General features: G+C 42.6%; 1 protein-coding gene and 1 long non-coding RNA gene across 11 annotated transcripts in view; one reads left to right on the top strand and one right to left on the bottom strand.

Annotated features, from left to right (window-relative positions):
• Positions 1 to 11,592, top strand: part of LOC136839303 (uncharacterized) — a 58,774-nt gene extending 47,182 nt beyond the window's left edge. For all 7 annotated transcript variants that reach the window (XM_067105167.1, XM_067105170.1, XM_067105172.1 and 4 more), the window contains one exon: positions 10,681 to 11,592. In XM_067105167.1, coding sequence (XP_066961268.1) covers positions 10,681 to 11,117 — 437 coding nt within the window. In that variant the 3' untranslated portion in view covers positions 11,118 to 11,592. The remainder of the gene's footprint in view (positions 1 to 10,680) is intronic.
• Positions 1 to 17,009, bottom strand: part of LOC136839305 (uncharacterized) — a 70,326-nt gene that overhangs the window by 11,627 nt on the left and 41,690 nt on the right. For 3 of the 4 annotated variants that reach the window (XR_010853292.1, XR_010853294.1, XR_010853295.1), the window contains 2 exons: positions 14,331 to 14,470; positions 11,645 to 11,793 (listed from right to left, as the gene is read on the bottom strand). This is a non-coding gene — a long non-coding RNA (uncharacterized lncRNA). The remainder of the gene's footprint in view (positions 1 to 11,644; positions 11,794 to 14,330; positions 14,471 to 17,009) is intronic. The other variant, XR_010853293.1, reaches the window with a different exon arrangement.

The raw sequence follows: 17,009 nt of genomic DNA, 5'->3' as shown, positions 1-17,009 counted from the left end.
GGCAAAGTTGCCCTCTTTCGAAAAGTGTTCTCCCTGTGTTTGCAAAAAATAGAGTACAGGAAATAAACTCTTTCATTCCAGAGGCGGTCTTGTCCCATGTGCCTGCAGATGATAATCCCAGTGACTGGCTGACACGTGGAAAAAGGACAGAAATGATCCTGGATAATTCTTTCTGGTGGGAGGGACCCCCTTGGTTAAAAAATTCCTCTTGGCCAATAGATAGGTCATGGGTTGGTGGATCACTTGCGCAGGGTAGGGAAAAGAACATTTTGGTCACTACTGTAGGGGACAACCGGAATGGTAATAACCACTTGCTGAATTGGGAGAGATTCAGCAAGGTTAAAAAGGTCTATAGAACCACAGTGTGGATCCTACGATTTTTTAATAATTGTAGGAGTTCAATCAGTATGAAGAGGCATGGTGAATTGACCTTGGAAGAACTCCAAGAGGTAAAGAATAAGACCATTGCAATTATACAAAGGGAATATTCCCAAGAGGAATACGAGAGCTTGATGAAGGGGTAAGAAAACCAAAACTAGCTCTCGTACACCGGTTGAATCTTTACCTGGACAACGGAGTAATGAGGCGTAAGGGTAGACTAGAACATGCACAGTTACCCGAATCTGTTAAGTTTCCCATACTATTGTCGAAGAGTTGCTATGTTACTCGGGTAATTATTAAAGAACATGATGTTAATGCTCACATGGGTGTAAATGCAACTGTGGAGAGTGTCTGGATCCCACAGATAAGGTAACTGACTAAGAGTATACACCATTGTGTTATTTGTAGGAGAATGCAGGGGAGGCTGTGTAGGCCCAATATAGTTCCTCCATTACCTAAGTTCAGGGTGCAATGTAAGCAACCCTTGAATACCACAGGTGTGGACTACACCGGCGCATTATGGGAGTAAGGGAAAAGGACAAAGCCCTGAGAAGGCTTATATCATCTTATTTATGTGCCCGATAACCAGGGGCATACATGTGGAGCTAGTTGATAACCAGTCCTGTGACTCATTCCTCATGAGTTTAGAAAATTCTGTAGCAGAAGAGGTTTCCCAGCACTCATATTGAGTGACAACGCCACCATGTTTGTAGTGGCATCAGAATACCTTAAGACCATGTCGGAGAATCCCAGAGTGAGTAAAGGAATATCTGTTTGATATAAAGTGTAACTGGAAGTTCATTCCAGCGAAAGCACCATGGCTTGGTGCTACTGTATATGGGAAAGGCTGATAGGACTTCTGAAGTCATGTCTAAAAAAGATCGTAGGCCAAGCCTTGCTCAGTTTTGAGGAACTGACCTGTGTGCTGGTGGAGCTGGAAGGAGTTGTCAATGACAGACCATTAAGTTACACACCCAGGGATTTGAATCAGCTGGAAATTTTAACCCCTAACCATTTTATCCTTGGACAAAAGTCCTTCCCAAGAGAAGTAGTAAATTGGGAAGAGATCCCCAGTGACCCTACCTATGGACGGAGAGAGCTCACCGAGAAAAGATTCCTGTATGTATCCAAGTTGTGTGACGACTTGTGGAAGAGATGGGAGAGGGAGTACAGGCAGTCCCCGGTTTACGACGGGTCCAGCTTATGACTTTCCGAGGTTATGACGCTTTTCAAATATATTCATCAGAAATTATTTCCCAGTTTACGATGCATGTTCCAGGGTTACGGCGCATCGTACACCCATCCAAAGGAAGAAATATGGCTCCAAAACGGCAGAATAATAAAAATTTGAGGCTTTTTTGATGAAAAACTCAATATAAATGCAGTTTACATCATTTTCAATACACCCAAAGCATTAAAAGTAAGGTTTTCTTAGGATTTTTGACAATTTTTTATGATTTTTCGGTTTATGATGATTTTTGGTTTACGATGCCGCGTAAAAACAGAACCCCCGTCGTAAACCGGGGACTGCCTGTATTTAACAACATTAAGAGAGACCCATCAAGTAGGAAAAGAGTATGGCTCTTGGCCCAGGATAGGGAAAGTTGTCCTCATTCATGTGGAAACTGGGCCAAGTGATCGAGTTACACAAGGGGAGAGACAAGGTCCGAAGAGTGGCTACTCTAAGAATGGCACATAACCAGCTTATGAGACCTGTAATGAAGTTATACCCCTTAGAGCTGTGGCAGGAGATAAGGGAAACTAATCCTGCAACACTTGGTATTCAGTCAAGCACCCGCCCAAGCAGAAGGACTGCTCAAATAGCTGCAGAAGCCAGAAGGCATTGATAAGAATGTGAGAGAGGTGCAAAATAATGAGCAGGAAGACAAGTACTGCTGGTTTATTGATGAAGCGACCCGCTTATAAAGCGGCGTGCGGACGTCTGCGTATAACGCAGAGACCGCGGTATTTCTCTATAAAAAAAACAGGACAGGTACATACATAAAACAATGATTAACAATGTCTGGTCTGATATAAAAATACTCTGTTACATATACATAATGCATGGTCACTTGAGCAAACAATAAAATATATAGGTAGTGCTCGAGTTACGATAATTCGACTTACAATAATTCGCTTTTACGATGGGGTTAGCAATTAATATCGATACGGCAATATTTTGAAAATACGTAATTTTAAATTTCGTGGGCGACTGGCGCAGGCAACACCGTACAGTCAGGCAGCGTACGGTGTACGATATGTTGGCCCGAGAGGCTGGAATAGGTACAATAATTCAATGAGCCGATCTCACTTGCTCTCGTTGTGTTGGAAGTTAAAATAGGTCAGTGTTCGTTTGCAATTTTTGTGCGTTTGTAAATACAGGTAGTGCACGAGTTACGATAATTCAAGTTTACGATGGAATTAGCAATTAATACCGGTACTACAATATTTAGAAAATATTTTTAAATTTCGAGCGGGCACAGGCAAAGCATACATTCAGGCAGCAAGAGAGACCAACTTCTTTTCCTCCATCTCTTTATTCCATCTTCTAGTTAAATGATAAAAGTATTGTTAGTAACCTTATACTCTTGCGAAAATGCGTACAGCCTTAAACAACCAAATGAGAAACTGTTGTTTTGCTAATAACCCAATCGATAACAACTGTTTTGCTTGTATTTCAATCATCGTATTGTTAAACAATTACCGTAGTTATGTTAAAAATGACGTTAAGTACCGATATATTTCTACACTATACCCTTATCCGCTTTGGAAAAAAGATCGGCAAGGAAATATACAGCTACAGTAAATTTAAGCTGCAAGTTGTAGCTGAAGCTGAAGAAAACAATGTTCAAGTTGCTAATGACTATAATTATCGTGCATTGGCAACATGGATGAAACTCGACCGTAAATAAAATTGGAAAGTATTAAAACTACTGGGCATGAAAGAACACATATTACTGCTGTTTTCACTCCGGTAAAAGATAAATACGAAAAGCTCTTAGTATTATGAAGAAATCAAGAGAATAGCGAACGGAACCTTGATTTTTTTTTTTTATACAAAACAAACATACCCCCAAATGGCCAGCCGCCAACGTCATCTATTAACGAAAAAAATAGCTGAATTAATTTGACAATGAGACATATTAAAGTTATATTTCAATTTAAAAACACTTCGTATAACGAAACATATATATGACCCATATAAATAAAGTATCTAGAGATTCATTTACGCTAACTAGAAGCAAGAAATGCATTCCGAACTCGGTTTAATGCAGCGAAATAAACACCGCGTGATCGATTTCCAAACCAAAACATTTGATTGCTATGATCGCAATTTATAATGCAAAAGCAATATGAGAATATATACAATTGGATACAGTGTAGTAAAGCATAATTTTTAAAAGATCCATGGAAAAGAAGCACAATTCGTTGTTTTTATGTTTGTATAATACGGTGTTATTATGTGAAAATAGAATACAATATAACGTAGGCTAGGCTACTGTATATGATATACCAAAGTGCAGGCTAGGCCTTGTTTGTTATTCAGTTCCCTTTATACTGACTTACCATGTCAGTCTGCATTGAACCTGCAGAATTAGCTGACAATAATAATTACTATACCATATATGTACAAAGTACACTGTGTAGTGTAGGCTAGGCTACCATGTATGTATAGATGGTACTGATTACCCTAGTGTAGGCTAGGCCATTTTCAAGTTACGATTTTTTCAACAAACGATGGGTTTTTTGGAACCTAACCCCATCGTAAGTAGGGGAATACCTGTGCAATTCATAATAATGATAATAATTTGTGTTCGTCTGATCAAAGCAGGTATCTGCTGGGGCGACAGAGGGGGCCCTGCTTTCTCAATGTCAACTGGAGGGGGTGGTCGCCTTCCCCGGCGCCCTCAGGAGCGGTGTGTTGGGGTGCCTCCGTCTGGTTTTGGGGTTTTCCGGGGATGCCCACAACGTTTTTCTGTGCCTGGGGCTGGCCAGGGGGTTGCTATCTCATGCGGAAAGCTTTGGAAACTACCCCCGACGTCCTCCTCCAGGAGTGCGGGCTTGAGGCAGTCTATCGGTACTCAGTCTTTCCTTCCATGGACAGCTACCCGGAATGCCTTTTTGTTCCTCTCGAGCACAAGGAAAGGTCCTCTGTAGGGCCTGGTTAAGGGTGGCCACACAGCGTCATCCCTGACGAAGACATGGGTGGCAGAGGACAGACCAGGAAGCATGAAGGGGGACGTCATGTCGGTGTATGTCCTCTGGCAGGGGGCGAACTTCCCAACCCTGGCAGGGAGCCTCTGCGTTGTTATGTCATCCCTGTCTTCTGCAACGAGTTTCCCCAGGACTACCAGGATCTCCCCGTAGACTTTTTCTGCTGAGGAGGGGTTGCCGCTGGCTCTGGGGACGGTTCTCAATCTGAGGAGGACCCAGGGCAGCTGGTACTTCCAATTCTCGGAGGTGCAACGAGCCATGAGGGACGCCTTCAGGGACTTGTGGAACCTTTCCACCATTCCTTTGGCTGCGGGGTTGTAGGTGGTGGTGCTGTGGTGAGTGGTCCCCGAACCGGCTGATCCAGCTGGAGAAGAGGGCTTCTGTGCACGCACTGGAGGTGGCTTCTTCCATGGGCATAGCTTTGGGCCATCTGCTGGAGCAGTCGACGACTGTTAGTAGGTATCTGGCTCCTCCTGATGGGGGAAGAGGACCCACCACGTTGACGTGGATGTGCCCGAAACGTCTCCTCGACTGGGGAAACTCACCCACCCCAGACTCGGTGTGCCGCCCTACTTTGCTGGCCTGACACTGCATGCACTGCCTTGCCCAGGCTGTTGCGTCCTTCCGTATGCTGCGCCAGACAAACTTTTCCATCTGTAGCCTGGCCATCATCCTTCCGGAGAGGTGGGATAGTCCTTGGATGACGTCGAAGACCAGCCGACGTTGGGAGGTGGGCACCAGTGAGCGGGGGCGGCCAGTGCTCACATCGCTCAGCAGTGCTGACCCTCCAGAGCCGAGGGGCACGTCCTCCCACTTCAGTGACGTGACGGCTGTGCAGTAGGCTGGGGTTTCTGGGTCGGCGGCCTGTTCGCGGGCAAGGTCCTCGTAGTCGATCTTGATCCTCAAGAGGGCGTCGGCTACTGGGTTCTTCCTGCCGGGGAGGTATTTGATGGTGCAGGTGAACTCCACGAGCTGCCGCTGCTGCCTAGAGGACCATGCGTCCCCCAGCTTCGTGAAGGCGTGGACCAGCGGCTGATGGTCAGTCTAAATCGCGAAGGGCGTACCCTCCAGGAGGAACCTGAAGTGACGTACCGCCTGGTATGCGGCGAAGAGTTCCCTGTCGAAGGTGCTGCAGCGGGACTTGGTGGGGCTGAGTTTCCTGCTGAAGGCAGTGATGGGCTGAGGGGTCCCACTGATGACTTGTTCCAGGATGGCTCGGCAGGCAACGTTGCTGGCGTCCGTTGTCAGCTGGAGGGGGCGCTGGGGTCCTGGTGGGCCAAAGATGTTGCCTTGGCGAGGGCGGCCTTCGTCAGGGAGAAGGCCTTCTGCTGGTTGGGGCCCCACACTAAGGTCCTTGGACGACCCTTTAGGACCTCCGTCAGGGCGCCATGGTGTGCGCGATCCCCGGGATGAATCTCCTGTAGTAGTTGACCATTCCAAGGAATTCTTGTATGGCCCTGATGGAGGTAGGGGTGGGAACCTCTCGACAGCCTTGACCTTCAACGACATTGGGCGGACGCCCCCTGGGGATATCTCGTGGCCCAGGAATTCCACCTTCTCGACACCGAAGGTGCACTTGTCGAACCTGATGACGAGGCCACTCTATTGCAGGTGCTGGAGGACCTTCCGGATGTGCCATAGGTGTTCCTTCTGGGATCTGAAAAAAATTAGGATATCATCGACGTAGCAGACGCAGCAGTCCAGGTCCCCCAGGACACTGTCCATCAGCCTCTGGAAGGTCGCGCCCGCGTTCCTCAGGCCGAGGTTGGAGAAAGCGAAGACGTAGGACCCGAAGGGCGTGACAATGGCGGTTTTGGGGATGTCTTCTGGCGCTACTGGTACCTGAAAATATGATTTTAAGAGATCTAACTTTGAAAATATTTTGGCCCCGTGGAAGGAGGCCGATAGGTCCTGCATGTATGGTAGAGGGTAGTGGTCGGGTTCTGTAGCGAGGTTGAGCCACCTGTAATCGCTGCAGGGCCTCCAGGTGCCATCTGCTTTCTGCACCATGTGAAGGGGGGAGGCCCACGGGCTGGGAGCCTTCTTGCATATGCCCATCCTTTCCATCTCAGCAAAGGCCTTCTTGGCCTCCTGAAGGCGCTGTGGGGGAAGCCTCCGGAACTTCGTGTGCGTCGGGGGGGTCCCTGGGCACCTGGCGAAGCTCGGGTTTGAAGACTTCTGGGAATTCCTTCAGGAGGGAACCGTACTGGTGAGGTGCAACGGAACAGATGGCGGGCTCCCTGGGGCCCGGCGACAAGGGCAGGACTGGCAGGACTCGATGTCTAGCAGGCGTTTGCGGCCGACGTCAACTGCCAGTCCGAAGTGGGTGAGGAAGTCCGCACCCAGGAGCGGGGTCCTAACGTCCGCGACGACGAATTTCCACCTGTACCTCCAGCCAAGGATGGAGATCAACAGGAGCTTGGTGCCTTAGGAGAGGATGGGGGACCCGTTGGCGGCCGTCAGGGAGGCAGCCAGGTCCGGCGGACATCTGCAGTCCTCTCTGGAAGGCGGGAACATTAACCGCATGGCTCCGGTGTCGATCAACATCATCATGCCAGAGATGGTGTCACGGACATAGAAGCCTACTGGTGCAGGGCCCATGGGTGTTTCAGTTACTGCTGCCATGGCGGCCTGTGTGGGTGGCCGCCGCCTCCCCCGTTTTTTGAAGGGAAGAAAAGGCATGGGGCTTCGCAATTCTGGGCAGCTTTCCCAAAGCCCTGGTGGTAATAGCAAAGCCCCGGCCTCTCCCTCTTCTGCTGGTGGGGTGGCTTCCTCTGGGCGACGACGTTGATGCCCTCCGTGGTGGGGTCCTCCACCTGAAGGCCGTTGATGGGGTGTGCGGGCATGGATACCCACTTTGCCGCCTTTGTGGAATCCGTCAGCTGCTGCGCCACCCTGATCAAGTCCTCGACCGGCAGGTGTATGCCTCTGTGATCAGCCCATGGACCTCTGGTAGTAGCTGCAGCAGGAAGATCTCCCTCGACAGGCTGATCTCTTTGCGCCTGCCGCTGCTGTCAGTCTCGGGGAGGAGGAGGTGGCCCTGGAGGGCATGCTATGTTTCCAAGAGGTTTCCCTCCTGCCGGGGGTTGAGGGCAAGGTCGAGGGCGTGGGTGGCTTTCTTGGAGACTGGCAGGGAGCAGGTCTCGACGAGAGTGGCTTTTAACTCCTGGAAGGTGGCGGGGCTCGACATTATCAGTAACCACCGGGCGATCTTCTTGTATATCTCCTCCGGGAGGGCGTTCATGGCAATGTCCACCTTCAACACCTCGTCGGTTAGGCCTGCTACCCTGATTTGCCCCTCGACCCTGTAGAACCAGGATGCTGTGTTTTGATGGGTGAATGATGGCAGCCTTTGGTTGGTCCGTTAGGAGGATCATTGCGTGGGGTGCAGGTACTGGCGTGGAGGAGCGCGCGGGGCGCAGGTACCAGCGTGGAGGAGCATGCGGGAGGGGGTTGCGCGAGGGAGACATCTGCCTCCAAGAGGTTCGCGGTAATTTATATGGTTGGGAATGTCTGCGTCCATGCTCATTCCACTCTCACTTGGAGTGTGAGGGAACACTTGGGAGCATGTCGTGTGGGTCCGCTAATGACGCCAGTGACCTGCCGACGAGGGTCGGTAATGCCCGAACACTTTGTTGGAGCGCCGTAGTTAGTCCGTTAGGGGCATGGGTTGGTTCATCGAGCCAAGACTAAGTCGCCGTTTGGGTCTGTTAATGGCTTCCAGGAACCACTCCAGGGGTCACCACTGTGAGAGAGGTGCAAAATAATGAGCAGGAAAACTAAGTACTGCTGGTTTATTGATGAAGCGACCTGCTTATAAAGCGGCATGCGGACGTCTGTGTATAATGCAGAAACCGCGGGTACAAAGATTTACAGGTGACCTGAGGTCAAACTATTTCTCTAAAAAAAAAAACAGGACAGGTACATACAGAAAACATAATGATTAACAATGTCTGGTCTGATATAAAAATACTCTGTTACATATACATAATGCATGGTCACTTGAACAGACAATAAAATATACAATTCATAATAATGATAATTTGTGTTCATCCGACCCTAGGTCGAATGTGAATGCACCGCAGAAAACGGGATGTTCATTACAGAGAACGCGTTGAGCAGGGACTTTACAAGAACAGGACTATTGTAAATAATGAGTAAATAATGAGGGGGAGTATTGTGGGGGATTATGTCGAAACTTCGACAAGAGAGATTGTACTTTTCCGCAAGTTGTGGTATAGTTTTATGTCTTCTCTTTAAATTTATGTAAAGTGGAAATGCTTATTATGTAAAGAAGAATATTATATTTTGTTGTGTTTGTATTTAGTAATGAAAAATGTTGTCTAAGCTCTTTGGTGTGATTAATTGTAATTGTAAGTACAGTATACGTGTAATGGTGCTTAACTACCGGTATCGGTTGTTTGTCCGGTGGTTAGTCTAAAGTTTGGTGTCGGTCAAAGACAGCAGCGAAGTCAGTCTCTTCATGGCTTTGATATAGTGCGGTTCGAGCTAATAAGGACTCAAGAAGCAGCCATAATTGTCGGTGCCTACAAATCCACTTAAGTATTCCTATTCATCTTAAAGTGTATTTAGGGAAAACTTCCTATAGGAGATATGCATATCTAAATATGAGGAGAATTTCTTGAGGTGTGCTTTGGATGAGGGTCATGAAATAGAGATTGTACTCACGCCAATCTAACCACTGTACATCGAGCTAGGAACAACTGAATACGCCTATGGTAAGTTCATATTGTTAGTTTAGTTAATATACACAATGCAATGCATTGATTTAATCACAATTTGAACTAGCATAAGAGTGAAGTAACCTGGGTGTTGTAGTATAAGACTTAGGCTACGATTAGGTCATTACGTTTCAAATCGTTCAGGCTATACGATAACACTGACGATTTGAAATGCTGTATGTATTCTGAATGAGTCGGAATAACGGGCATGGGAGCGTGACTCTCATTTCATAGGAACTTTTCAGTGTTTCAGGTAATGAGGGCAGAGGTCTGGCATAACCAAGCTACCGTTACCTCATTCTGCCCCAGGGATGTTTCCCAGAGAAATCCTTGGACACCTTTTCTTAGGGATTTGTGGTGGTTGCTCAATAAGTTGGTTGTTTGCCAAGTCTCGGCTCATCCAAGTACCTAGACTTGGTATGATTCTGGAAGTGCTTATATGAAGTGAATGGTCTCCCCTTCCTGGAATCTAATGAGGTACAGGGAAGTGCTCAACAAGCCCTTTGTCCTTCTTTTAAGAAGGGGGAGGGAGGAGTACTCATTTATTTCCGAACCCTGGTAATAATGCTGGCCATTCTTTACATTGCCCAAAGGTCATGGTTCTTTACTTTACCTAGGTATAAAAAGTTGAGCCTTTAATATAGGTTGTACCCACCTGAACCACCCTACCCTGTCCTTGCAGCCAAAGAAAAGGGTGAGTATGGGAGGGAGGCGAGTGAGCCACTCTGCAGTTTAACACTTGCATCTCTGAACAGAAATTTCCGTGAAGTACACCACCATCACAGTTGAGACTGGTATTTATGTGTGTATTTGTGCTACAGACCGGTATTTGTGTATTTGTGCTGCACACACAGCAAGCATCATGAACATGGGAAGCAGTGCCACAACAGTTGCAAGTCTATTGAGACACAGGACTGTTCCATGGCCTGCATTTACAGTTACTGGTGCTCCAGGTACCCTGTCAGACTTAGCCATGGGGCACCTTATTAGCTGAAGATTAAATAACTGCAGGAAAAGCTGTGCCATGCATGCAGCACTGAATCAGCTTTAATTACATTTAATATGTTTTATATGATAGGAAATATTCAACATTTAGTTTTTCTGATATGAAATTATTCAGCCTTATGAAACTACTTCATTTCACAATAATCAGTGATTATTCATCTAATAAAAAGGCTAACTTTTGTGTACTCAATGGGTAAGTAGGAATGGTTCTAATACATACATGATTAGTCTGGAGTAATGTCTGTTTTTTGGCACTTTATAATACTAAAAATATGCTGGAAATTGCAAATATCTTGAAGGTTGAATATTTATTTTTCTTTTTTTTGTTTCTTTACAGTGACAAGGGCCTTACTGGTGATCGGTATGGGTAGCAACAGCCTCACACTTGCAGCAGCATGCTATTTATCTGTTAAGGCTGTAGGCATAATAACTCTGATTGCCTATCTTATCTATGCAAAAAAAATTAAAAATGTAGAATTATATGGAGATGAAATTGAAAGGTACAATTACAAACCAATATATGATCCAGTAATCCAGTTTAGTGAGAGTTGTGTGTACATGTCATGGGCAATATGGTTGTATGCAACAACTCCAAGAATACATTCAAGTTTAAGTTATTATCATCTTCCACTAATGCTTTTCTTATCAACACTTCTTGGTCATGTCTTTGGATTAACTTGGTTGTGGTTCACCAAGTCTAAGGTTAAGAAACCTTTAAAGGATCCAAAATGTGTCCTTAGGCTAGTACAATCATTAGAATATATTAGGACCTAAAACACTGTGATAAATTTTCTTCAAGAATTATAGTTAACAACGCAAGGATGCTGTAACATTGAAACCATCTACACAAGATGTCTTGTATAAAGAATTCATATGAACAATTAGTTCAGTGACAGTGCAGTGCAGTAACTATGTTAACAAATCCAACAGAGTGAAAAGTATCTTTCACCACAGGACTGTTTGACTGTAGCTCTCCTTCAATATGCATACATTTTGCAGCTTTGATATAAATAACTCACTATGAATTTGAAGCAACAACTATCCACTATCTACAAATAATTTTCATAGGGTAGTTGTGATCACTAAAGCTATGAATATTAAGTCCCATGAATTTTTTGTAGTACCTCTTTGTCTGTCTTCTGTAGTATACATCATATGTGTTATTTTCTCTTGCTCATGTTTTCCCAAACTTTTCAGTGTACAACAAACTTTTAAGCATCAACATTAAATGTTTTATGTCAGAAAAGGATTCAAATTCCTTCATTATCCAGTTCCCCTACAAAGCTGAAAACAAAACCAACCTTTTTTGTAGCTGAATCCTAGTAAAAACTAGCTTATCTCACAATGGTGACAACCCAAGATTTGTCAACTCCACAAAGAAGCATTTTTTTCTTCTATTTAGCTTCTGCAGCAAACATCTCAACTTGCCATGCTGGAATCCTGTTTGAATCTGTAATATCAAGATGTCAGTAAGATCATTTCTCATAAAAAACTTGAACCACTAGTAAAGGGTTAGAATTTCATAACACCCCAAATCATCTTATCCATATTAATATTTTAAGCTAAGAAAAAAATAAAAAAAACAATCGGCACTGTATCAGAGGTATAATTACTAGAATGAGCTCCAAGAGAGACTAGTTGGGGTCCAATAGAGAAATCACGAAAAGACAATGTGTATCAGAAGTACTGTACAATTATCTGAACCAGAGCCAAGAAAAACCTGCTGGGGCTAACAGGGATATCAAATGGAACAAATACTGATGAATGGCCTGAGAGTAATGGGATAATACTTTAAAAATTAAAGCCAAACCTAGAAATATAGGTTGGACTATTGTAAACTTACACAGCCCAGTTTCTTAATATCCCAGAGTAAAGAAACAATATCAAAGTAAAAACTTGGTGGAAAGAGAAACATAGCTGCTCCTGAATACTACAATATGTCTTAATAAAAACTTTCATGGGTCAGTGATAAAGTATGCCTAAGAACAACAAATGGTAACTCTTATGGTACATGTAAAATATATTAGCAGAGCAGTGAACAAGGCAGTACAATACTTGTAACCTGTGGAATTCAAAACTGAAATTAATCCAAATTTTACAACTGATACAGGATTTAATATATCAAGGGGAGAATACCATATATAGAGTAACATACAAACCTTCCCCAAAATGCTGAAGCATCTCGCATGGAATCCCTTGGATTTTGTGCAAATTTCCTCATAAGGAAGTAAAGATGATAAGTATTGCTTCCACCACCCATTTATTCAAACTGCAATCTTTCAACTGTTTTCTTTCCTATGCTTGCTCTGGTATTTTGTTTCATAATATTTGTTAAGTCATGATCTTTGATGATATTTAAGATAAGCATTATTAAACACCAGCATTTTAAGGTGAAGGATTTCATTTGTTACAAATAAGGGCAGGATAAATGTTAACTGGTTTTAGTATTATAATTAGACTTCGCTTTAAAATGACTAAAGATAGTCGAAGACAAAAAAGTTATGCTACACAAAGAGAAATGAACAATCCGCAATATCATAAATCGAGTAGTTTTGAAATTTGTAAGACCAAACTAAAACCATGACAGGGTAACTGTCCTGTTATGTCAATGTTCTAGATAAACTAAGTTTTGATGGACCACAGGGGGAAATGATATATAGGTGACAGTTGAACAAAACTGTTACTGAACCATATTAAAATGTGATTGTTTTATTTTTCTAAAGATTTATTCTAATAAATGCAGAGTATTTTAAAGTAATCTCTCTTTTTGTATTACAAACATTGAGCCATCTGCTAATAAGTTTGGTAGTAAGTCCATTTCCTCTAGCCCAAAGTGTATTAAGGCATACATTTCTTTTACTGAGAAAGCTTATTACCTACTGACATGAAACTGGTTCAGAAATAATAAATTTGTGAATTAAACATGGTTCTCCACTGTTCTTACCCTACAGAACAGTATCTGCATAAAATCCCAAAAACATGCTTCTCAATCATGTGATATTCTGAAATCAATAAAATATTAAAAATCCACCTGTGAAATGCACCTAGCACTAACTAAGAAGCCTCATGGAACTTGCCTTTGCCTAAAAGCTTAGTGCTATTTCTTCATTCATCCCAGGCACTTTATGGAACCATTTATGTTGGACCTTAATGATTTTAGAAGTAGTTCCTAGTACTTTACAGCTACAATATCCTACACGTAGCATCATGATGTGTGTGCATATAAAATCACGTATTTTAAAGAACTAATTTTAATGAACCTTTAACCACAAATGTGGTTAAGCCATATTACAACTGGTTGAGACATCAGATACAAATACAACTGTAAACTGATTATTAGTCGCTGACTCTAACAGAAGAAACAAAGTAAAGGAACTGTGAATCCTTGAGATGAATACGCCATTCAATAACTTAAGCCTAATGCTGTGCTACTCAAAAGACAAAACAACTTAGATTTTTCAAAGGAGAATACCCTATACTTTAAACAAGTCCCTTCAAGTAAGGGTACAACCTCAAATTCTTTGCCTGCTTACTCACCTTCAAATCTCTGAACAGCCAATGTTTTATACTTTTTAGTGTAGCATTAATTGTCTAGGTTTTGCATTCCATTTTGACAATACTCACAATCCTGCCTTTGACAACAGCTTTATTGATCTTTCTCAGGCAAACCCAAGAACATCCTTGCCAACTTTCACTTTTTCCCAAGACTTCATACTGTCACAATAGACTCTCGACAAGGAACACCAAGTGATGGTAATCAACACCCAAGACACAGTTATATCAGCATACCTCATTTCATCCAGCACAAATTGTCTGACTATTGTTTCTCATTCCTAGACCCAGCAGCCTGGAAAGTGGATACCTGCTTTGAGATCCATGCTTTGATTAAGCAACAGCAATGCTATATCATTTGCTTGCTCACAACTTTGCAAGGGAGCTCCCACTTCAGCTTAGCTTTCTCTATCAACTTCACATTATTTCTCTTACCTTGAGCTTGGGACATAAACATAAAAGTCAGATCAAGTCTCTAACCGTTTTTGTTAAGCATTATGTTCCAACAACAGATCTTCCAATCTCAAGCACATCCTTTACAATTTTCTTCTTTAGACTATGGTCAACATGCCTATCTGCAATATGGAAATTTTTTTTAGAAGATAAATATTAAATATCAAATATGATATTACAAAACAATGCCATCCATTGCACTTCAGAGAACAATGATGCGTGCATTATCTCACAACAGAATACTGACTTGAATAGCCCTGAAAACAATAGCAATAATCATTAGAGTAACTGCAACATACAAATAAACCTTTGCTATTGCACAATTATAAATATGCACAAACATGACATCATATTAATGTAAAATGTGTAACAATGCCATGATATAGTACAGGTACTCATCATCTCAGCACTTTTTTAATCCTGCATAAAAAAAAATCTGAGCTAAAAGATTTAGGATCAAACTCATTACAGTCATAATCATCTATAGCTAAAATATCATTATTGTATGACCATGATTCTTTTTAAAATGCACAACATTTGATCTTTTTGCAGTTTACTGGAACTTTTATTCAGCACAAGATGATGTATGGTCTTTTTAACCACATAATAGAATAGAGTACAGAATTTAGGACAAAGGCCAAGCACGGGGGCCTATGGGGTCATTCAGTGCTGAAATGGAAATTGACAGCAAAAAGGTTTGAAAGGTGTAACAGAAAGAAACCCTCCCAGATGCACTATTAAACAATTTTTAGGAGAGGGCAGTAAGAAAGAGACTATGAACAAAGATAAGGTAAAAAGAATGAAAAGGGCTGCAGGTAGGAGCTGAAGGGATGCTACAAAGAACCGTAAGTAATGACTACAGTGCGCTGCATGCGGTGCACTGACAGCAACCCCCTTACAGGGCTTTTTAGCCAAATTGCTTAGGCTTATGCCCTAAATAACAAATGAACGTCCACCATTCTGCACACTACTACTTTTTCAGTTACTCTGATGACAGGTAACTTATTCTGTAGTGTTTAACCATTTCACTTCTCATGCTCATGATTTCATCCATTACAGGCTATCAATTAAGTGTACATGTACAGTATTGTATAAATTTTCCAGTAGGTACTAACTCTATCGGTTCTTCTGTCTTCATTGTGACCTTCACTCACTTCCTGGAACTTTATGATCTGTTGTGAATTTCAGTAATGGCTTGATTTTTACAAACCAGAGCCAGACTCATCATCCATTTTTCATAGGTTTGGACAGACATTTTTTTTCTTCTCCCAAATTGGTCAAAGTAACCTCACAAGTTTCAACTGTTTTGTTTTTATGCTGGGGAAAGCTCAAAATGGCATCATTTCATATTGGACCCCACTGAGACAATCCTACCAACTTTAGCTTTTCTGCCAGTTTCTGCGGAGACTCTTTCAAGCTAGTGAAGGTTTAACTAAAAACTAAACTTGAGCAGTCCTACAAAGGGTAGGTTTTTACCATGCTTCCTAGGTCTGCTTTTACCTGTGTCAGCCTAATCAGAACTGTTCACTACTTCAGTCAACTTCCTGGTGAATTGGACATTCAACTCTAGTGATGCAACATCTTGTACTTTATACATAAACAAGTTAAAGATATTTTGAACAAACTTTGTTCTTCATAATAAAACTACCTCCCAACTTGGCGTTGCTCTTTCTTTGATGTGTCAACTTGAAAACAAAGCTTGAAAGTAATTTGGCAGTTAAGAAAATAGGATCAAATCACCACTTTTGGATCACTGTACACCTTTCAGGAATCATTAGTTTCATCTGCTGAAGTTGTTAGTCTGTGTGCCCGTAAGGACTGAAGTAAAAGGCACTGGGTCAGGAAGGGAATTCTCATAGATGACTTCAAACTTATGGTTAACAAAATTTTTCAAATAAGGTAATTTTATCATTGAGCTTTGTGCTACATTATTTTGTAGTAAATTTTCAATCTATGAGTTTTTAATACATTTGAAAGCAAACCTGCACATACCAGAATTCATTCCTCTTCAAAACATGGGCTGGAATTATAAGTACTGTACGCATTACTGCTTATTCCTTCTCTTCAGCCTCCAAGTTTTAGATTCTTTATCTCACCTTGTTCTATAAATTCTCTGATCTTTCTATGTTCAAAGGAAAGAACCTTAATCTCTTACTTCAATAAAATTTCAATTACATTCTTTCATGTCAAGCTGAAGCTCATCTGTATGCTCTGTGAACAGGACATCTAACCATATTTTCTATGCCACTTACATTGGTCATTTCAAAGAACTAAACAGAAAGCAGGAATGATTTTGCTCCTTGCTTCAACGTTTGGAGATCAGAAGATTACACGAGTGCACTAGGCAAACTATTCCACACTGTAGTTGTAGCCAAGATAAAACTTCTAGCAAACTGAGTAGTATTAAATGATACTAGAAAAGAGACAATTTGCTGCAAAAGCCTGCCTAGCACTGTGGGTGAAAACAGCTAGGTGCAGACATGTTTGTCTTCGTAGTACATTTTATGCATCAAACATAATGAACTTGCTTTACATTCTATGCCACAAGTCAATACAATATTAAGAACTGGCAAAATAAACTTGACTAATGACAACTCTATACAAGAGTTTGAGATGAGAGTCAGCACCAGAAGACCACACTTGCACTCCAAACAAGAAGAA

The sequence above is a fragment of the Macrobrachium rosenbergii genome, chromosome 6, assembly GCF_040412425.1.
Source record: "Macrobrachium rosenbergii isolate ZJJX-2024 chromosome 6, ASM4041242v1, whole genome shotgun sequence".
NCBI lineage: Eukaryota > Metazoa > Arthropoda > Malacostraca > Decapoda > Palaemonidae > Macrobrachium > Macrobrachium rosenbergii.
The sequence above is the reverse complement of the archived record's forward strand: the minus strand, read 5'-3'. Positions and strand labels throughout refer to the sequence as shown.